Below are 23,720 nucleotides of genomic sequence, written 5' to 3' on the forward strand. Positions count from 1 at the left end.
ACCCAAAGTTTGTAGCAACATTGCTTTAAATTATACAGCAATGGACAATTAACCTAGTGAATAAAGAATTTGTTTGTCTTCTTTTGACTTTTTATTATTTTAAATCCTAATGATATCAACTGCCACTAAAGTTACCTGAAAAGTGATTCTGGAAAATAATAAAAAAATGTCATAATGTGTAACTGCACATTTACTGACTCTGTATGTGATTTCTGTCCTGGCTGTTTTCTTGTCAGAGGTAGCCTATATTTCGAGATTTCTGGTCTTTAGGGAACAATAGCTCCCTCTGCTGTCTCTATAATGCAAAACGTCAATCTCTGGCTCCGGATACTAAATCAATTAACGAATAACTCAGGGTGTAGGATATGTGGTAATTAACAACAATTATTACAATACTAATGTAGTTCATTGTACATTATGTTAAATAGCAAGACATTATACCTCATAGATAGTCAAGACACAACATAGGCCAACACAACACTGAAACAGTAAGTTAAAGTGCTTGGCCTCCGTATAAAGTTTTGCTGACGTGGTGAAGCCACTATTTTGAAAACAGGTAGGCCTACATGACGAACTAGCTATCGACTAAAATCTGTTTTAGTGTTAAGTTCCTCTTACCTTACACTTGATTCGATAATAAAAGAAGATTTTCCTCATTCTTCTTCACAAACAGTAGCCTAGGCTACAAAGCACTCGGGTGAAATTGAAATCCTTTCGTCAAATGGTCACAGGTTAAGTTTAAGTGATTCAGAGTGTCTTTATAAAACAAAAGAGCGGCTTACCTGTAACTTTGAAAAGCATCGAAGTCGGGGCCATTGCGTGGTGTGATCTCTGAATCTCCCTGAGCCGAGAGCCGGCGGGACAGTCGGGGAAGCTGAAGGACCCCTGAAAATGTCCTCTTAACTGTACGGTGACTGGGCATGGGTTTGGAACCGTGCAGGACCTGCTGGTTCACGGTGTCCCATTCTCTCTGAATTAAACAGAGCAAGTAAATAATATACACCAACACATTATCTCTCTCCAGAACAGCACAAAAGACAGTTGCAATAATGATATACTTACTATCAAGGTAATAATAATATCCAATGTTAATTTGCCAGACAGTTTGCTTTTTATTTGAAAAATTTTGAAAACTTTAATTTTGTAGCATATTATAAATTGGTGATAATCTGCACAGTCACAGTGAAACTACACTTATCTTTTAAGAATCAAACCAGAGAGGATAATAACTGTGAGCGCTGATGTACTGATACGACCTACCTCTGATGTCCAGAAACACTTCAAAGAAGAACTTCTCTTCATATTGTTGAAAGCAGTTGTTGGAGGCACTTCTGAAAATACAGTTTCGGGATAAAAAACAACAACAATAAAACTGGATTTGTTCAAAAAGTAGAAACTCAACTTTTCAGGTTCCTGAAATAAAAAACACATTCTACATGGCTATAGAGTTTAATAATATAAAGATAATAAGAAGCATTAAGCACCAATCAATAATAAACAAAACAGTTATTTAAAAAACAATAGTATAAATGTGCAACAAATAACACTTACTTCTAAAACTGAGAAGACATGCTGAGATGTATTGTGTTTTTCTTCAAATAATTTTGAAGCATATCTTCAATCCAAGAGTTGCACATTCTGGCCACGTCCAAAAATGTGGCAAGTAACCTAAATAGCTCCAAACCAAATGGTTTGTGAGAACATGCTGTCAGAACACCTGTTTTATCAGTTTGGAAGCCCCTATGAAGACAGCGTCCTGTCACTCACTCAGCAGGTTTGCCTGTGCTGACTGCAGAGAAGCTCACGTGCTGTCAAGGACTGTCACACATGCCACTGAAAGATGGATGCCTTGATAAATTAGCAAACATGCTCCTTCAAATTTGGATTTCAACCTCAAAGTACAAGTTATGAAGCATAAAGATCATTCTCTAAATGATAATATTCAAAACACAAAATCATTTTATTGTCTTCCATTATAAAACAGTGTCACATAAGGGCAATGTAGATATCAAAGGGTCTAGCAAACATTTTCATCAAAAAATTGAATTAATAATTAGGTAGAAATGTACATGTAAAGGCAAATGGACAACAAATTTTAGAATAGAAGCACACAAACAACCAGCCACATTACTGCTTATGCAGCATTGGCCTATGGTACAGCATTCATATAGATGACAGTAATATTGGCACATTATTGTGATTATAAACATGCTTAACCAAAAATGAAAATACTTCTTACGAAGGATGATAACTATAAAATCGGTATACTGTACCAGTCACCATGATTTTGCAAAGACCTGTTCCTGGGTCGACATATTTTGTTGATCCTGGAACAACATTCCTGTCCGTAAATATGGTTCAAACCATATCCCTAAACCTAACCCTACCCATAACTTCATAACATAATCCCTCAAATCAGGGGGAAATGATAGGTGAATAACACTGATGTAGAAGCACCTAACCCTGGATGTAAGCCTAAACTTGACATAAACTGTAAACTTGTCCCCTTAAATATGATTGGTTGATTGGAATGTTGTTCCGGGAACAATGATATTGATCCAGGAACATGCTGTACTTGGTGAAATCATAAGAATATATTTGTAAACAGTTTGCTTTAATAAATCGCTCTTCATATGCCAACAATACAATGATTTCAGACAGTTAAAATAGTTTAAAATTACATTTAACTCTTTTATAATATTCAAAAATAATACAAACACATTAGAACAAAATGTGCAACGTACCTGGCATTACTAGATACAATTCTATTGATTCTATTATATGAAATAAAATAAAAACCAGAAAGCTATACATTAACAGTCTTAAATAATCTGATTTATTTTTGTGTGTGTGATCAAAGCAGTGTTTTGAAATATTCCTCTTCTTCAGACATCTTCACTCAGTTCATTCAGCTTCTCTTTTGGCCTCTACTTGGTCTCCTTGAAAAACACAAATGTTATGCACCACTTGTCACAAGGAAGCTCACACCCATGCTTTCATTTTAAACCTGCCAAGCGCCAAGTAAAACTTGGCCACCAAGACTAGATTCATAATTATATGACACCATCTTTGTTCAGTAAATACTACAAATGTATTTTAGTTATGCTTTGAGTTATGAGATAGATGCAAACATGTCTTACTGTGTTTGAGGTAGGAGAGGTAGGTGTCCCATCCCAGGGTAATTATATTAACATAAAGAACACGATACTTGGGTGGCAAGAAGTAGAAGTTTACCATTTGAGCTGCTGGCCAAACACACCAATCTGCCTAAAAAGCAGCAAGATATGAAAAGCTGTCAGCTATGAAGATACATAATTTGAGGATGAACTAAGAACACATGCTTATCAGGGCAACATACCTTGTAAAATTCCCAGAATTTGTCTCTGAATTCACTTTGTGCCTCAGACAAAGTTTGACCCTCCATCATACCCAGACCTTCATTAAAAATAAAACAGGTGTAATGTTATTCAGATTTTCATTCATTATTTACAGTGAGAAATGGAAATTAATGGAAATCAGCAGCAAGATCTCACCTATGAAGTACCAGACCCCCAGTGCTGGTGAAGCAACCAGCTGATCAGTGAGCACTTTCTTGCAGACATTACTTATGCCATTGCCAACAAAGTATTTGTCGAGCCACAGGTACCAATAGTGCATGAAAGGACCCATAGAGCATCCGACGGCAAACATACAACCTATAGAGGGCGCAACACCGCGAGAGTTCATTAATCTCGCGTTACTTTCACGACAGGACATTCACACGATACTTTAAAAAATAAGTTAAAAGTTTTTCGTGTCACGCACTGGCACATAAATTACAAACATGAGCCGATGTAGATTTTTTAAACAAGCCAGACTTTGTGTGTGAGAGTATGTGATACAGATAATTTGTTTTCTCGTCACCTGTACGCCACCAGTCACGTGCTCGTTCGGGGGTCTTCCTCATCTCTCGCGTCTGCTGGATGAGGTCGCCCGCTGCCAACATTCCCCCACAGCTCACCGTGTTCGTCACGATCAGAAATCTGCCTCTGAAAAGCGGCTTCCAGTAACCGGCAATCCTTATGAGAAAATCCTTACTCTGCCGAGATATCATGTTTAGGCCGAGTTAACGTAAATTCCTCTCAAGTTTCCGCTCGACGATTTCATTCGCCACTTCTGTTCCTTTAACGTTACGTCAGAATAAGTGGCATAAGAGACACACAAATATATTCAAATACTGAGAAGTGTTGTTAACTTAAAATGGAAAGGAATACATCTTCCTTCATACTCTCAGATAGATGTTTAGAGTTGTTACGATATCCCCGAATTGTGTGTCTGTTGGCCTAAGTTCAGCTGCAATTTAGCTGACTAACATATCAACAATCGTTAGAGTTCATTCATGTAACCAGCGAGACCCAGAGCAGCCTGAAGGAGCCGGTGACGAGTCACGCGCGTAATGGCGTTGCGTTCACGAGCATCAAGATTGCGTCACTTGCGCAGAACGTCGCCACATCAGTTTGACCCCTATCAATAATATTGGGACATAATTTCTTGATCTTCGGACGATTTTTTTTATTAATAGTTATTATATTAACGATAGTTAATAATATAATAACAGTTTGATTAAAAACCCTTAAGTATTTTCACTTTGTTGGTCAAAATAATGTGGAAAGACTCAGGTTAATGATAAGCAAACATGTAGACAAGCAAAAAATTAAAACCATCGAGGAAGCATTTCTCTTGAGTAAAGTCCACTTCAGCAATGATTTTTCCCTCTTAATCATTAACACACAAGCACATGAGATTTAAAAAGTGCAAAAGTGATGGAAATGTACTTTTTAATTTTGTTTATGTATACAAAGTGGTTTAAAACGTGACTATAAAAATATGGTCCTGTCACCAGTTGTAGTCAGCAGCAGAAAACCATGTTCAAAATGACTCTTTCATATACATATAAGCATAAAGAAACAACAACAAAAAAATATTCAAATACATTTCAGCATGTATGTTTCATCCATAATCTCTCCATTCCTGACATGAATAGTGTTGTTATCAGATTTAGTGATTAATTCATGCAGTAACTGGTGGTTTTCTTCTTCAACCCTAGAGTACAAGCAGCTGGCTTTTTACCCTACATGAACACAAAGAAAGAAGAGGTCATGTGATGGACTCCTCTTTGATAGGATAAGACACTGAAATGGTAATAAACACTAACAGGCACCTCTCAGGTTGCAAACAAACCTTGTACAAACTGCACACAAGACTGAAGAGAGAATCCATTGCTTTATCCTGAAGATCATCTGTGTGTTCCTGCAGGAACAACATTGAGCCATTTAATTACATGGATAAAAAAAAAATCCTTATAAATAATAATAATAAAAAAAAAAACTTCCTTACTCCATTAATGGTTATCCAAGGCACATACTCATGAGGGGGTTTCAGAGCATTTGTTTTCACTGCATTTCCATGCATTAATTTATTGCCCTGGTCTCCCGTCACACACTTCATGACTGAATCCCATGTTATTTCGGGTTTGTAGACTCCGAGACACTGAGATGGAAGGTACAGATTAGCATTGCATTGCAACTGGATGGATGGATGGATGGATGGATGGGAAGAATAACAGCATGCACAATAGAAATGACTACTTACAAGCTGGGCTGCTTTCAGCACATCTGCTCCTGATTCCATGCAAAAAATGACCGGAAGAGCCCTATCCAGTCCAAATTGATCCATCAGGCAGGTCTGACAGAAAAGATTACAATTAGTATACCTCTATTTTAGCTCTAAACAAGATGTATTCAATGTTAAGAACACCAATCCACTTCTGCTTTTAAAAATGTTTGAGTGGTGAAATAAATAGAAAACCTCACCTCAATCATGTTACCTTGACATTCACCCTCTCCGTGCTGACAGATAAAGGTGTACTTCCCCTGATCTTCTTTCTCCTGTTATGAAAACTAATTATGAGCAACAGCATTTTACATTAATGTAACTTACATGAATGTGAGCCTTTTTTAACTTTTAAATGTAAAAGATAGTGGTTGCTATTTTCACTGTGTAAATTGTAGGTGCTATATTTGGATTTTGTCAAATACAATAAATATAATCTAGTTTACATGTTGAATGCAAATAGCAATAGATTCTATCCACACAAAGTGTAAATACCTGTGCTGTTTGTACAAAGGGTACATTGTCTGAGCAGCAGTGTGCAGTGTAAATATACCTGTGCATTTCCATAAGGAACCAGATCAATGTTCATGATGTCTGACAGCATAATGTAGGTTGGCACGAGCTGTCCTACAAGAAAACCTCTGCATCCAGGACACAAAGACTCATAGTACAGGCTCACATTCACTTTGTCAGCGTTGGGCTTCGTCACGTTAAACTTCATACATTGTTCAAGCACCTAAGAAAGAAGAGAATAAAGGGAAATGATCAGTGCCAAAAAAGTTACGGGATTTCCCAGATAGCGGAAAACAAAACGAGAAGTATACGTAAGTTATACGTCTGGACAATTTGCATAGGCTAAATGTATCTATTAATTCAAATGCGCGGTTTCACTTTTTCGTGCAAGTAAAATTATTGCCAATAAATCAATACAAAAACATAGGCTATATAATAGATTCCTATAAGGAAATTTAAGGAGTAAAGTCGTACGTTTTTTTCGATACTTACCCCACATTCGGCTGCAATGTCTTCAGAGTCGCACCATTGTGAAGGCGGATACTTACAGGAGTAAACAAACCTACCGCTGCATTTACTCAGTGACAGTACAGCGAAGAACAACACAGACAGTTTAAAGCCGAACATGATTCCTGGTCACCTGCTTGCCTTGTTCTCTGAATGATAATGTGTATGTGTACAACATTTTAAACTTTCTTCCTCCTACGGAAATCAAAGGGCCGAGATTTTGATTGGTGTATTTACGTGACGTCATTAAAATCCGGCAAAACCCAACACTGCAAATGCTGGAGACTTTTATTATGGCCACAAAATATTATTGCTATCACGAGGAAGACTGCGCTGGAAAGTTGACTTTTTTGCAGTGAAACTTTGACAGTTGACCGTGAAATGTACATGTTTGAACAACCAAAATGGCAACACGATTAAATTTGGGATTTGTGAACTCACACTGTTGCACAGGTAATGCCACAGTGGGTGACAGTGCCTACGTTCAATAGTTTTATTCGACTTGATGGTATCCCACCCTTAATACATTCCCCATTGAGTTACTGTCTGCACTACAGAGGTAGTACAAAACAAAAAAGAGATGATACTCTGGCCAGAGAGGTGTAAAAGTGTGTGAATGATGGTGCACCAAGGCAGACAAAATGCCATGAACAGCTGAATTCTAATTTTCTAAGCGGGCTTACAATGTAGATAATGCTGAATAAAATAAAGGTAGAGTGCAAGCAAATTTGACCTGTCCACACTGTAAAATCAAAAACAAACATTGTGCTGCCTTATTTTAAGTACAGTCAACTTGGATGTTTAAGTTATTTCAACTTAATTACAATTACATTAAACTGACTTAAAAAATGAGCCGAATCTTGTAGAACTTATGAAAAAAGTTGAAAATTATTTTGAAGAGTTAAAGCAATGTAAAAACGTTGTCACAACTTATTGATCATGCATTTTTTTTAAAGTGCACCCCATACTTTTGTTTCTTTTGCAGCATGTCCATCGAAAGGAACTGATTCTGTTCCAAATGTATAAAAAATTGTATTGTGATTATGTTAAAAGTGGGTTAAAAAAACTGTATGAATAAGAAATAGGATGGCTAAGCAGTTATTTGATGATAATGGAATCATAAGAAAAGCATATAATCAAAACCAAATCATGTATGATATTGATTGAGTGAATAATGACATGGGTTCAAACCCTGTTCAATGTATTGTAGTAGTAGTATGGACAGCCCTCAACCCACATGAATATTCACAGGTCACCCCAAGAAGGACTGGACAGGGTGATGTACAGTATGTTGTCTAACAAAAGCATTTTAATTAAGGTCTCCATTTACAGCCAAAAGCAGTTCTGTAAATACAGAGGATGTTCTACCAATCTGGACCATTTGACTGGCAGAGGCAGAAGAGTCCCTATTAAATCTAATATCCACTAAGAGCAACATGTCATTTCGAAACTTGTTTGTATAGACGTTCTTTTAGTATTTTGTGATGTCTTTTAATTTGTGTTTTTTGATTTTTTTATTACATTTTGTTTGTTCATATATGGTGTATACCTCTTTATGAATGTATTCTTAATGATTGTGTTATTTTGTGTAAAGCACTTTGTGCGTTGCAGCTTTAAAAGTGCTATATACTGTAAATAAGTTTACTTTGAGTGCGTTTTCCTTCTTACTTGATGTGCCAGGGTATCAAAGTGCGTCCGTTTTTATCTCTGCAGACACGAGTAATGTAAGACCTGCTATATTCTCTTCGAGGTCTTAAAACCACAGTTTCTTACGAGGCATGGTGACCTAATAAGATCTGCTAGGGTGCCTTTTGTCAACTGCATCCTTGTTGGTTGGAAGAGAAGTACAATTAATTTGAATAGGGACTTTTCCCAAGTCCCTTCCTTTAATGCATACATAGCATATAAAATGTTTGGTTTCAGAAGACGCGGGGCTTTTTCTGGTCTCTTTTCATTCAGCAACATCATCCTTCTTTTGGGCCTTTCTTTCTCTATATTCTGATTGTCACGATCTTCATCTGTTAGATACACTACTTTGGATTTTATTATCTATTGACTAAGATTTATTATCTAGAAACTTATTTGCTAACCATTTTAATATTAACTTGGTCAGTTTGTTGTCTTTATAATTTTACATCATATAATATTTTATTTCTTGTTTAAAATTTGATCACTGACATAATCATTGCTCGTCTGCCTGGATCACACCGCATCACAACATATATGACAAAAAATGACTTCTTGAGTTTGAAGGTTCTAAAATGAGTTGTAGTTTTTTCAGAAAAGTGTCAAATATAATGAAAATGCAGACTGTCTTGTTTCTGAGTGACCTTTAAATACATGACTGGTGTAAACAATCACATGGGCTGTTTATGCCAGTTTGCTCCTCTGAACAATGATGTCCGTGTTGAAGCTCTATAAACGGAAACAATGTAATGTTTGTATACATGTAGCATATAAATGTTCACACAGAGCCACATTTTAATAACTGACTGATATTATAAAATTGAGGATTTAAAAACACTATGAAATCAAAACGTGGAATTTTTTGGAATACATTTAATTTGTTTCATTCATATGCCCTCGGAATCTTTAATTAAAGGCATAAACACCAATGACCCAACCAATCAATCCATCCCGATGGACAAAATCAAGTCCTGTCCTAATTTTTTTTCCTCATTCAAAAGTATATAATTTAAAAGTATTGTTGATGGTCAGTATATTTAATGATTTAAAACCATCCTGATCCAGCTGTTGGTCAATTTGAATTCAAAACATTCTCTAGGTTGTCGCTATATTAGGACAGATTTTCCACCCCCAGGTGATCTAAGGACACATGCCAAAGTGTTTGTCAAAGGGCAACTGATCCAACCAGTTTGAGGTATGACACTTTCTGCTGCTTCAGCAAAATATTCCCTGTAAAAGCAACAGGATAACGTCACACATCACAAGATCAAACTGATGACAACAGACCAGAAGGTGCAATAGACTCAATATCTTTTTATTGTCTTAAAAATAATTCCATCTATCTATTAAAGAGCCATATCTCTGTAATGCTTGTGTACCTGTTTGAGAGACAAACAACACTGATGCAAACTGAACACTGAAAAATCTGCACCCAAAAACAGATCGGAGAGAACAGAAGTAGTAAAAGGAAAAAAAGTATGTACATAGAGTTTGTGCACGCACACACACACACACACACACACACACACACACACACACACACACAGTAGAAACGTACTGGGAAACAAACAGTGCTCCCCATCCTCCATGTCTAATGGCACTTTGGTGTGCATTATCTTCAACAGGCTACTTCATGCACTAAGGGGAAACAAGACAGTAAGGTATCATTTAGTTTAAAGAGGTGAAGGATAATACGTGGTTATGTCATAACCACTAAATACAAAAATATATGTCTATTAAACATTTGGCCCTGCTGTATCTTACTTTTCGGTGTATATATTGTCGTAGAAAGAAGGAAGGGGGAAAAAAAGAACTGCTAATTTTAGTTCTTGCTTTAACTGAGACTACAGAGGGAAGTTGGACAGAAATCAGGATATAATTGTCAGAATGATTAAAGTCAAAAAATGAAACGTTATATGAAACTTGAAAAAATATGTCTGCTATGGAAAGAAAAAGAAAGCTGGCAAACCTGCTCTGGGCCATAGCTGCATTTTTATTCAGAGAAAATGTTGTGAGGTGAGGGAGCACTGTTTAAAGTGAACAAAGAAGGGAAACAAAATCTTCAAGTTTATAACAACAGAGGCAAAAAAAAATAAAAAAAAGACAAGAATCCCTCTGACAGACAGAGCACATTTGAAAACATCTTCTATTTGGTTAATTAGATACTGTAAACATTTGTAACTGTACTGAATGGAAGAGAGATATTCAAGCTAGCTTATCTTTGAATCGGTAAGGTCATTACTTACAATGAAAAAACAAAACTTTGACGTACAATTATAGTTTCTCTTTAAAAAGGAGTTAAAGAAAATAAAAACAAAGAACAGACCCACTACGGCACGATCATAACACGTTATGACATTATAGGCCTGTAACTAAAATGTGTACCTAACCTATTTCTGTTGCTCATAAAGACTGTCAAGCTTCAATAATTCTCACTCATAATCACCTCAAGATGTGCTTGTATAGTGCATTTAGAGGAGTTTACTCCACTGCTTTATCTCACACAAACTCGTCCCATCCAACACTCTGGCTCATTCTCTGTGCTCTCAAAGACCCGACGTCAGTCAGTCTGAACATTCAAGGAATCATAACCAGTGTCTCTGTTCTTGCTCCACTCCACACTGTCATAGCAAAACAACTTCATCCTATCGATAGGATGAAACAAACTGGAGTATACAGACAAACATGCTTACAAAACTAAAACCTGCTCCGCTTTATTGTCTGTTTTGGATTTATAAACAAAACGAATCCATCTAAAAGGAGGATGTCAAAAGCGAAGAATTAATATACTAGATTTAGGCAAATTTAATGTTTCAAGGTTTTAACAAAGTTTTAATTTCAACTTGCCCTTTAAATAAACTGAAATACACTGCATCTGTATTTGATAGTTTGATAGCCTATTTTATTTATTAAAATGTATCCAGAATAAAAGCCTGTTCACACCAACATGAACGTTCGGAACGGTCAGATTTTCTTGTGTGTTTAGACCAATGCTTCTAAAACCACAAATGGGCTGAATAAAAATGTAATTTGACAGCTGTGGCGCTTTTGGAAAAGGAAGAAATACTCCGGTTACCATGTACCAAAGCACTATGCAACTTTTCCTAGGTCTGTCTTTAGCCGTTTATAAGTTATTGTTAAATATGCAAGGTTATTTCTGCCACGCAATAAAACAAATTAAAAAAGGAAATTGTGACTTTTTATCGATGCGAGTTTATATCTCAGTTTATTTTCTCAGAATTACACGGTTAAGTCACATGCACTCACAATTCTGTGAAGAAAAGTCCAAATTGTATGATATAAACATCAAAAAAGTTGCAATTACCCTTTTTATTTTCGTAAAAAACAACAACTGTGAAATATAAACTTAGAATTCAGAGAAAAAAAGTCAGAATTGCGAGATGTGATCATGCAATTGCGAGAGAAAATGAATGTGATTTTTTACTTCTGAAACCAAACTGTACTCTGTAAGAGCCACCAAATTGTAGTTTTATGTAACAGCGGCAGCGGCTCTGAGCATGTCACCAAAAGTGTGGTTGAATAGCTTTATTCGCAGTGCGATAGATAAGAGATTAGGGGAAAAAAACTACTATTGGCATGTGAATGTTCATGTCAGTCTGAAAGCATTACCAGCCATTCAATCAAATTAAAATCTTTATCACATAAAATTTTTGTCTTGGTGTGAACAGGCCTTAAAAATGGATGCAATTACTCCTGTTGTTAAAAAGGTAGCTCAAATTAACAACCACGAAAGTGCATTCTGGTTAAGACCAAACCTCATTAAAAGCATACAAGCTAACTAATAAGAGTTATGTTTAATTACAAAAAAGAGGTCTTCTCTAACTTGCTATTCCCAATGCACCTGCAATTAGAAAGCATTGTATTTTAAAGTACTGAACAGAATGCCTTTGATGGGATGATCCTCCTTTTGGTTGTTGGGTTCGAGGAGTGTGTGAGTGTGTGTGTGTGTGTGTGTGTGTGTGTGTGTGTGTGTGTGTGTGTGTGTGTGTGTGTGTGTGTGTGTGTGTGTGTGTGTGAGAGTGAGAGTGTGTGTGTGTGTGTGTGTGTGTGTGTGTGTGTGTGTGTGTGTGTGTGTGTGTGTGTGTGTGTGAGAGTGAGAGTGAGAGTGAGTGTGTGTGTGTGTGTGTGTGTGTGTGTGTGTGTGTGTGTGGCATGAATATCTGATTAGTGAATCTATCGAAGTGAAGCATTCTGTACTGCCCCAATCCCAGGAAAGCTCCTCAAGGACACATGGGCAGAAGGCACTTTAAAACAACTTCCTCTTCAAAAATGTAATTTAATCACTGATTCTTAGTAAGCAAACATAAAATTGCTATCTGGTTCTGCTTATGATCACTCACAAAAAAATGGTACTTTCTGATCCAGCTGACTGTATGATGTACAGACCAGTGTATCATCTGACAAGATGAGCCACAGCACAAGCCCAAGATGCCATGACACACTAGGGGAAGTACAGTTACAAAACGCCCAACCACCATTAGGACTTTTTTTTACTACCACAATATATCAACTTGCACCTGATAATTACCTAAAAAATCTGTAATCATATCCAGGTGTTTTTCCGTTCCATTTTTGCTTGCGCCTGTTGAATAACCTGCTTAGCCCCTTGAAACCGCTCTAAGCGAGTGAAAGTTCCTGTGCGCGTCATTGCTTTGGGATCACGTTTGTTTTGCTCTGGATCTTAACGGTTCGCTAGCTATGCATCATTCTCAAATTACAAGAATCAAAAATATAGCAGGAAGCACCAATACCAGCCCACAGAAACCATTAAGATGCCAGACTTCAGCGCTGTGGTGTAAAATCTCAAATAAAAAGTACACAATTGTTGATGGCTATTTATTCTCACCATGACGACTAGCTTTTAAAGAGGCAGATTAGAAGCTAAAAGGACTTCAGAGTCCCTCAACCACATCTGATATATAAAACAATTTCACATCTTCTACAGGACAACTCACATAAAGAGGAATCTATTGATATGGTTGGCAGAAGCGAACTACCAAACAAATACACAGTGACATAAAGGTGCGTTCAGGCCGTGTCGTTATTACCGTAATTACGAGATTACGGTACAGCTCAGAATAGAACATCACATGTCGTCATCTCAAGACTACGGTAATTATGACATGGCTTGAACGCAGCGTAACAGCTAAAAGATTATCAACAGCTGCAACTTTCAGTTAATTCCTCATCTCGTACCTGACCCATGTCCTAATCGATAATATCCAGGACTACGGCACTAGTTCGAGCTTTCATGGAGTCATGTGACACTTGCCTCTCTCTTGTATTGGGACAACAAATACAGAGTACACAAGCTGTGATCTTACCGTAATTACTGCAGCTGACTTTGATTGATACGGAAAACTATGGGCTTACAAAAAAGCCGTACGCTTACTTACGATAATATACTGTGCTTATCTGTTCTCTATGATAAACGTAAAAGTTCGGTGTTAGTATAGTTTGCTCTGTATAATGTGCTTAATCATGCTTTATATGCGTGTCCTCGGCAGTGTCGTGTCACGGTGCTCATCTAGGCGGCTGTGCGAGGACCGGGTAGGCCAGGGTTACATTCAGTGAGTCGTTGTGCTGGACCAGAGAGGTGTGTTTGTAGTGCAGGACCAAGTCTTTCAAGGAACCGTAAAGGTTGTAGGGCTCAGCAAATCCAAAACCTGTGGCCGTCTTGTAAACCATGCAATGCTTGATCTCTCCATCCACTCTGTTGAAAAAGAAGAACGTGTTATGCGAGAGGGAGATATTCAAGAAGTGTAAGTCAAGAGAACCGTAAAGTATTTGACGATTCCAGTTCCAGTTCCTCTTAACACTTCTGGTTACATATGTTTATTTTAGCAAAAAGGACATTTCAGACGAGTTTTTAAAATACAATTTTACACTTTTTGAGACCTGCACAAATAAAATGAATACCATATGTCCATTTAAACAAACATATACAATTTCTAATTATATCCTGTATCTCAGAATCTTTTACTTAAACAGGCTAAAGCACACATTCAACAGCAACTGACTTGTTTTATTCAATATATACACGTGATGAAATTGGTTTGTACTAATATATCAATATATGAATTAAGAAGTTGATCGATATTGTATTTTGCTGATACGATAATAATGTGTAAGAAAAGGCAATCTAAAAAGATTATTGTGCTGATACTACTAAATCTATTTACATAAGCAAAGCGTGTGTCGGGCTGGGCAAGGCTTAACCTTCCCATGGCCACGGATTCGAGACTAGTGTAAGCCTGACTAAAGGTCCAATGGCAGTCTCCAATAATACGGGGAAGGTTTCTGCGCGTTACTGTCTTTCCTTTTATGCAACACAATAAGATTAAATGAAATACATTTTCTCATATGTATTACCTCGTTATTTCATCTGACTCCATAAATGAAAAGGGTTTTAATGATATCTGAGCATCATTAAAAGTGAGCGAATGTTTGATTATTATTTTGAACTCTTTTAGTATATTTTACCTGTTCCAGATTAGGAAACTATGTTGCTCAGAGGTCCTCACCACTTCTGTTTACCGCGGGTGTTAATGAAAAATTCATTGTTCTTGTGTCCATTCATTTAAAACTTGTTGATTTCATTTGAGTGTGTGTAAAAGCATTTCTAACAGCTGAATTGGGGGTAGGAAAGAGCAGATGTAATAAACCAGATAGCCCGGGGAGATAACAAACACCTAGGCACGAGAAAGAATCTTAGTCGAAGAATACAGGATGTCATATAGTAGGGTCCCAGGCCCCCTCCTGAGGAAAGCAGGAGGTCATTTAGATTGTAAATGAAGGCCTTTTGGCTTCTCAGGGACAAAGAACAGCATGACCTGCCCAGGGGGGGGGGGGTAGAACCAGTCCATACTAGATGTCTTTAAGGAAATTTACAGAGACTGGGAAAGGAGGAGTCAAGAATGTCAGAAACCTGTATAAAATGTCTCAGTTTTATTATGTCAGTAGGCTTTCTGTTTCACATCTGGGTGGCTGCGGTTGCGAAAAGATTCCTCAAAGAATAAAGCCTTTTCTTCTATATTACAATTTTGCCTTTTGAGTGTTGTCTTACACCTGTGATGCTGTTTTTCCAAGTGAGATAAAAATTGCTTTTACAGCTGGTGTCAAGAAGAGGGATCCTGTGCGGACGCTTCTTCTCCTGGTCCTGAGAACGGATTTGACGGGAAAGTGCACGACCTCGGCAGCAACAGGCGGCCGTCTCATACCTCGACGGTTTGAGATAGAAACTCAACAGATTACGAGAGAGAGAGGCAAAACCCCGCACTCAGGGCCAGTGAAAGAAAACTCCCACCAGGATTAAAAAATCCGCGACGATTGCGGGAAAAACAGAAAAGCATCTCTGGGTAAGAAACGGCAAAATTGTTTTATTGAAGTTGAGTGTAATTTGATAATTGTGAGTGAACGTGAACCATATTGGCTGAGTTTTGCTTTTTGGTACGGGCGAAAGTTGATTCAGGGGAATCACAATTTTTTTGGGGGTAAGGGAATTGATCTGAGGAATTCGAATCAGTTTCTACCTCACTTAGCTCGTTGGTGGACGGAAAGCCCACAGGTGATTCAGGGGAATCACAGATTCAGGGGAATCACAGATTCAGGGGAATCACAGTTATTGATTAATTAGTTTTACTCAAAAGTGCTAGTAACCGATTTAGGTGGACGGAAGAGCCACGTCAAATCAGAATTAATCGAGCGCTGGAAAGTGCTTATAGGAAGTTTTTGAGTGAAACGTAATTACAAACCACCCGACCGATCTTGGGGTAAGGGAAAGATCGGGTCTGTTGAAGACGTTTGACAGATACTGTAAGACACGTGTCGAAATTGTGAAATCCAGAAGGGAGATTCAGCCAAAATGGGGTCATCTAACAGTAAAGTAGATCATTTTTATACACCAATTTTCTGTCAAAGGAGAAATAATGATGGTGGTAAATGTAAATGTATTTCCCCGAGGCGGGAACCTTGAGTAAGATAAGACTCAATGTCGTAAAAGAATCAATAGAAAAGAACGAGGGAAAACAGAATGGTTGTTATGTGTGTGTTAAACATGTGTGTAAAGGACGCACACACGAATGCATACGCTGATTTACTTTCTGCTACCTGCAATGAAAAAAAAAAACAAACAAAAAAAAAAAAAAAAACGGTTGGAAATCTTTATGTGTGGCTGATGAAACTTTGAGCAAAGCTATGACTGATGATTTGAGCAGTGTTGTGAATGATGAGCATATGAGATTGTACAAAGGTAGCCTACAGGGTTTTCTGAAATGCTAACTTATCCGTTACTAGTCAGAAAGGGTTGTTGAAGTTTGTTCATGAGTGTAAAACTGTGAACGGACAGTGAATTGTTGGATGGGAAAGAAGCAGATAAAAGAGAACAGAGTCGATGCAGAAGGAACTGATATGTAGGGAACGATAGAGTTCATGGAACTATTTATGAACGCCTGATTAAGTCAAATTAAGTTGAAATTTTACGAAAAGTGAGTTTTAGATGGAAATGGGGCGTTGAGTATGATTAACAGGGATTGGCATGATATAAGGATAAGGAATGTTTCATTAAGTAAAACGATTGTCTTTTGAACCTAAAGGGTCCAGCTATGCTGGGAGTACAGCAACAGCGCTTGCTTGTTCAAACCAGCTTCTGGATGTTAAATGTATACTTGTTTTGTAATCAGTGTCGTTGATGATAATATCAAATTAGAAAATGTCCAGAGATTGGATATTTTGTTGATATTAAGCCATTTAAGGAAATATATTGTTTTATAAAGGAAATTATGGGTTGGAGATAATTTCCCCAGAAACGTGTGACTAAAGTTAATCAGAAACTTTGTGAAACCCATTTAGAATATTTAGATTTTCCGTGTCGCTTATGAAAATTAATGTTCTGCCAATAATAGTGATGTGAATGTGCTTTATTGTATTAATGTTATGAAAAGAGAACAGAGTATTGAAGAATAGATTGCCATATTTTTGTAACAAGAGTTGAAGGTGCAAGCGGCTAAGATAGCTGTCTGTGTAATTTAGAGACTGAGAAGATTTAGAGAATCTTGTGTTTTCTGTGAAACAGTAGAGATAAGTAGGACTGAATAATTATAATACAATCTTGTGATTTATGTTGAATCTGCAAACTAACCATTTGATAGAAGAATAAGCTTTTAAAACCAGTGTTGATGAAATTAATGACACGTTAAAGTTTTAATACTGTATGAAGAGTAACTGAACAGTCCTGATAAATAGTGAGATAATAGAGAGCAAATGCTATAAGCAGTTCTGCTCATGCTCTGAAGAGATTTGCAGATGATGTTTTGTAAAGGTTTGATTGTGATTGGAAAGATAAACAATAACTTAATTGGCTCCAAACAAAGAAAGTGCCAAAATAACACAAATTTAAAGAAAAGTCTGTGTTAATATGAGTTAGAAAGTAGATCAGTGTTAATATGATGAAGATTGTGATTCGGCTGTTGTAATTGAATTTGCAGCTGGGACAGTGGGGGAAAATGCAGAGAACTTATCAGTGGCTCTGTTTGCATTTCCTGAATAGGAACGCTCTGCTTCAGGGGCGTAAAGTAGGGTGGAGATGTTAGAAAGATAAAAGGCAGAATAACAGAGAGTGTTTTATTGCAGTCAGCTGGGTCATTCAGTGACTGTAAATGCCCACTGTATGACTGTAAAAGTAAATGAAGGAGAAAAGAAAGTTGATAGATGGAACTTTTGAAAGTTGTTAAGAAAGATATTAAGTGTAAGGAATTCCTTTTGAAAGGAAAAGAACTATAAAAAGTACCGGTTGACGTAAAATTACAGATGAGCTAAATGAGTTGCAAAATATTTTAAAAGTACCGATCACTAAAAGGATGATTGTGTTTTGAATGAAACGCTTTGATAAGGTTTTAGATGATATAGAGAGACAAATCTAACGAATGATTTATAGTGATAATCATAAAATGTATGACAAGCAGAGAGCGCAGCCTCAAAAGTTAGTATGAACCATAGAAGCAGATTGATAAACTCCTAGAGAAAACATTGAAGTCGGGTATTAAATTATGGTAATTGAAAATAAAATTGAAATGAAATTTGAAACGTTATTAAGAACTAGAATAATTATTATTTCTTTAAGATAAAATAAACAGAAGCAGTGTTACAGGATTAACAGTTGCTAAATGTAAAATGTGTAAAAGGCATTTGATTAAAAACAAAGGCTTGTTAATGTTGATTTTAAAAGATAAGAATGTGATTTGGCCAAAACAGGTTTGCTTATCTAAATCTGGCATGTGCTGTAACTGAAACTGCCACAGTTTCAGTGCAACAGAGACTCATTCGGAGTGGATATTTGTAATGTCTAAATTACAATACATGTAATTTATGGAAAAGATGCCTTAAGATGGGCTACAGTTAAAGAAAAGATGGCAGATAAAGTCTGAAGTTAAAGGTTTATGAGAATGCAGTGTACCAGTCCTGATGCCTCAAGAGTCTCTCTCTCATTCAATGTCAGCAGAAAACTGTTGTCTGAGGCTGTGTAAAGCACAGTGTTTCAGTTGAACAGATTCATAGATGCGGAAAAGCTAAAACAAATCATGCTACAGGCAGTTCAGATTTGACAAATTTAGAGGACAATTTGTAAATGTTTTAAAAGTAAAACTGAATGATTTTAAAGAAGTCTTTAAAATAATAATGCAGACCTTAAATGATAGAAGTGACATTTTTGACTAGTTTATTTTAGGACCGCTTCTTTGTCTGATTTTAGCCTCCACCATAAAACAGGGCTGATGGCTCCGGCTACAGAAGTAACAGTACACTGAATGTACGATTGTGATCTAAATTCACTGACCATAATCTAAGCAGGTTGCTACCTTTAAGATGATTAATGAATTTAAGTGATTAAATACTGTTGTTATTAACCTGTCTCCCTGTGAACACTATTAGGTCAGAATGGCTCTGATGACTCTTGAATGCGCCTTTTCCTAAGCTCCAGAAAACAACAGATTATGTTGAAGAAAACGGTCACAGATTCTGTGATGGGAAAAAGCGGTTACCAGTGTGTACGAGTGATTACTTCAACGACGGGTACGATCTTTTAGGCCAAAAGGACAACCTAAGACAGAAGGGTCACGCAAAAACACTGGCCATTTCCTGATGGAGGTGTTTTTTTTATGTGAGAAAGGTATTAGAGTTGAGCGGTGACTGTGAGGCCAGCAGCATCAGCAAACCATTGAGAGGCGAGATGAGCTGTAAGAAGTTACGGCCGTCTGACCCAGAAAATGTGAGTTCCTCTATATACCACTCACCAGAAACCGCGTTGATTGAATGGCTTGTTTTTCTGACAAGTGTCTGCAACTATGCCAGGGGACAACACCCTGAAGAAAAGACAATTATAGGTTAAGAGCTGATCTGAATGGGCATTCAGGAGCCAGCAGAGACCATTGAACTAGTGGTTATCTGTTGTGGAGACAGCTTGAAAAAAAAAAAAAAAAAAAAAAAAAAAAAAAAGTTGTAATGTTAGTTGCCTGATGAGCAAGGAAAACACAGAGATTTGTGTCGATGCTGAACTAATGTGTCAGTTCTGACTCCTGTAGATCATTTAGACATGACAAAGGACCACTATAAGACATGGTGGTGGCTAAAGATGACTCAAGAGAATTTTCTGGAAAACAAAGGTTAGGTAAATTGAGTATTTAAACTAAAGATAACCTTAGAAAAGATCATAGAACGATTGAATATGACTATGATTATTTTAGTTACAGTCCTAGGAGGCTGTTGAAAAGATTATTTGCTTATAATGAGAGAGAAAGAGACTGCTTGAGTGGAGGAAGAGGATGGTACTCTGTCTGTTCTTCTGTTATCAGTCAGCCAAAGAAAGCTGAAGCAAAGTAATAATTATGCACCAAAACAATCCAGCTGACTTTTCTAAAATCAGATGAATAATGAACAGACATGCTTTGAAACTGGTTAAGAGGCCATAAAAACATTAGATAAAAGATACAGGAAAATGTAAGGTTAAAATGTCATTTAAAATTTAAATCTTTTTAGAGAAAAGATATGAATAAGAAATATGAGCAGTTCATAGTCAGGGATGAGTGTGAGTGTTAATTCATGTTTGTACAGTATGTGTTAGTTTAGGACAACTATTCTGTCTGAATAGTGTGTATACATGTGTCATTAACCTCTGGAAAGAGTGTTTTAGCATTATAGATGGGTTAAGGCAAATGACAAAGTAAGCTGAGGATTGTGAGTCAATCTGATGAGAAGGCAACACAGAACAGGATGAGCTTTAAGTTGATTGATCATCGAGCTCTGTCTGTTAATTATTATTTTGGTCATTCATGATGTGCAGTAGATTTGAATTACTTTCTGGACAGGTTTAAGTATTGATAAATTAGAATTGTGAAGTCGTAGATAGCCGTCAGTCATGTGTTGAGAAAAAGTTATAAATTTGACAGCAACAAACACGTACAGTAGGCTAAGTAAATATCAGATTATCCAGAGAGCCCTTAACAGTTATGTATTGTAAAAAGGGGAAGATTGTTATTCGACTGACGTTGACGAAGTGTACTGACGCTGACAAAGTGTACACGACCTGACCTGACCAATTGATGACCGGGAGAATGTTCGTAGATGACAGTTGATTAAGAGACCAAACAATAGGCCTGAAAAATCAAGAAACGCTGTGAGACTAGGGGCCGTTGCCTTAAAAAACAATTTGATAAGAAGATGAAATTGTGGCCTTAAGTAATATTTTTATTTCAGAGGCAGAGAAAGATGGGAAACTTGGCTGAAGGACAACGTTTGGGTTAGCAAACTTTATCCAAACAAATGTTACCAAATAAATATGAACAAATATTGCAGTTTTCTATAGCTCAAACAGTAGAGCGTTAGCGCTTGTAACGCCAAAGTCATGGGTTCAATTTCCGAGGGAAAGCAAGAACTGATAAGAATGTAAATGTGTACTTTGAAATGGAAGTCACTATGAATAAAAGCGTCTGATAAAAGTAAGAGAATTTTATTATGTTAAATTTATGCACAAGATGGGTGTCGTGCATCAAGAGGAGGATGAATATGCTCATGGCGGGAACAGGAGAACGCACAGTAAAACAAGTGGTCAGATGAGTCTTTGAACTTTTTAGTATGGATAATTTGTATTCAGGCCACAAACAAAGACATTTCGGCCTCACAGGTGGGAAAAACAGTAAATCCAGGGGGGAAGGGCTAAACCCATTGTCTTCACAGCAGGCTGAGAGGTTATCTAGCTTTGACCTCATCGGTATATGAGGACAGTAAAAGTCCAGGAGGGGTTTATTTGAAGAACTTTATTTGTATTAACCAGCTAGATCTGGTTTACTAAGGGGTTCACATTTGCTGAAAGCCATCGCACAGGTGGGAAGATAAATGTTGGGAGGACATTGGGTTTAATTGTGTGCATTGTTTGTATTTTAAGTGTGCTAATAACAAGAATTGTTTTGACAGGAAACGCCGGAGCAGATGTGGCAGCACAGCAGACAAAAGAAAACTATGTAACAATAACCTCAACATTTGTTTTTCTTTACAGAAGATGCAGACTTTTGCGCATGGCATGAGCAAAGTGAAGAAACAGTGCCAAACCCTGTGTAATGCCTAACTTAAAATTTTCATTTTGCAGGATGTCAGGATGGATTGAACCAAACAGAACTGATTCTGTATTGTTTTGTTAACATGAACAACATGGGTTGAATGTTTTTTTCAGGGGAACAAGGACCCTGAGTGCTATTCAATGAGCAAGAAATTATCCGGTGATATGTTTCAGGTTGAAAATTTCACAGGTCACACCAAAGGGACGACACGACACGCGCTCACTAACAAAATCACTTAAGGCCTCCATTCGCAGGTGACAGTAGACAGTAAATGACTCATTCCAGTAGGGGTGCGATCGTGATCTAAGGGAAAATCTTGTAAGGATTTGAAAATGACTGAAGGATGTTAGACCTGGGTCCAAGCATCTGACCTAAACTATACCAACCAACATCAACAACCTCACACGCCAGCGCAAAGAATAAAGTAGGGGATCAATGATATGTGCTAGAAACAAATCTCCCCTGCCAACGTTGGAAAAAATCCTCTCTACGGCATGCAAAGTGTCATATTGGTGAAGATGGAACGTCCATGAGGCAACGAGATGATCAACATATCTGGAGAAAATGTTGACCAATTAATGGTTGAAGAAAAGTTTTGCGATTTTATTTGATTGAATCAAATTAGGGCTTAGTATTGATATACATGAAGGGTATAACTGTTCTTGAATTAAGACTTGAATTAATTCTATTCTTAAAGATTTAATAGTATAATGGGTTTGATTAGAAAACAGAAATGAATTTTTATTATTTTATTGGTTATCAGAGAATGATAAACAGGGGGGAGATGTTAATGAAAAATTCATTGTTCTTGTGTCCATTCATTTAAAACTTGTTGATTTCATTTGAGTGTGTGTAAAAGCATTTCTAACAGCTGAATTGGGGGTAGGAAAGAGCAGATGTAATAAACCAGATAGCCCGGGGAGATAACAAACACCTAGGCACGAGAAAGAATCTTAGTCGAAGAATACAGGATGTCATATAGTAGGGTCCCAGGCCCCCTCCTGAGGAAAGCAGGAGGTCATTTAGATTGTAAATGAAGGCCTTTTGGCTTCTCAGGGACAAAGAACAGCATGACCTGCCCAGGGGGGGGGGGTAGAACCAGTCCATACTAGATGTCTTTAAGGAAATTTACAGAGACTGGGAAAGGAGGAGTCAAGAATGTCAGAAACCTGTATAAAATGTCTCAGTTTTATTATGTCAGTAGGCTTTCTGTTTCACATCTGGGTGGCTGCGGTTGCGAAAAGATTCCTCAAAGAATAAAGCCTTTTCTTCTATATTACAATTTTGCCTTTTGAGTGTTGTCTTACACCTGTGATGCTGTTTTTCCAAGTGAGATAAAAATTGCTTTTACACGGGTATCACCTGAGATCGGTCACATTCACGTTTACACAATCAAAGATACTTTGGTGTAGCCCCCATGCAATTGCATACACTTGAATTTAACTTAAACGTTTACTTCAGTAGAGGTATGGCCACTATTACAGATGTAAGCTGACCAACATTACTTGTCTTATAATAGCTTTGGATTGGCCATGCCGTGGTTTCCTATGTAGACTTATCTAAAGTAAATTAAAACAGAGGTAAGACACACCCGAATTTAGATTGGTCAAGCAGCATTTGTTGTTCTAAATGGAAATTCACTTCTTGTCTTTGCAAACCAAGTACACTTGAATTGATGCCAAATATTAGTCGTCACTAATCTGACGCAAAACGTGTGGGAACATACTAATCTGT

At 37.2% G+C, this 23,720-nt stretch overlaps 3 protein-coding genes across 4 annotated transcripts in view; all 3 read right to left on the bottom strand.

Moving 5' to 3' along the window:
* Positions 1–1,941: 1,941 nt before the first annotated feature.
* Positions 1,942–4,488, bottom strand: mpv17l2 (MPV17 mitochondrial inner membrane protein like 2). The gene is made up of 5 exons (XM_081374703.1): positions 3,904–4,488; positions 3,534–3,695; positions 3,359–3,435; positions 3,141–3,267; positions 1,942–2,939 (listed from the first exon to the last, which is right to left on the bottom strand). Exons 1-5 carry the CDS (start codon positions 4,091–4,093, stop codon positions 2,905–2,907), a joined length of 591 nt encoding a protein of 196 aa, XP_081230829.1. The 5' UTR covers positions 4,094–4,488; the 3' UTR covers positions 1,942–2,904.
* A 312-nt stretch (positions 4,489–4,800) lies between these two features.
* On the bottom strand, positions 4,801–6,937 carry ifi30a (IFI30 lysosomal thiol reductase a). Its single transcript, XM_081374702.1, has 7 exons — positions 6,658–6,937; positions 6,206–6,388; positions 5,853–5,927; positions 5,632–5,724; positions 5,377–5,529; positions 5,221–5,289; positions 4,801–5,110 (listed from the first exon to the last, which is right to left on the bottom strand). The coding sequence occupies exons 1-7, from the start codon at positions 6,790–6,792 to the stop codon at positions 5,045–5,047; spliced, it is 774 nt and encodes a 257-aa protein (XP_081230828.1). The 5' UTR covers positions 6,793–6,937; the 3' UTR covers positions 4,801–5,044.
* Positions 6,938–12,871: 5,934 nt separating this feature from the next.
* pik3r2 (phosphoinositide-3-kinase, regulatory subunit 2 (beta)) overlaps positions 12,872–23,720 on the bottom strand; it is a 36,060-nt gene continuing 25,211 nt past the window's right edge. For both annotated transcript variants that reach the window (XM_081373385.1, XM_081373384.1), the window contains exon 16: positions 12,872–14,092. In XM_081373385.1, the coding sequence (XP_081229511.1) occupies positions 13,903–14,092 (190 nt within the window). In that variant the 3' untranslated portion in view covers positions 12,872–13,902. The remainder of the gene's footprint in view (positions 14,093–23,720) is intronic.

The sequence above is a fragment of the Scardinius erythrophthalmus genome (genome assembly GCF_964197995.2).
Source record: "Scardinius erythrophthalmus genome assembly, chromosome: 9".
Classification (NCBI taxonomy): domain Eukaryota; kingdom Metazoa; phylum Chordata; class Actinopteri; order Cypriniformes; family Leuciscidae; genus Scardinius; species Scardinius erythrophthalmus.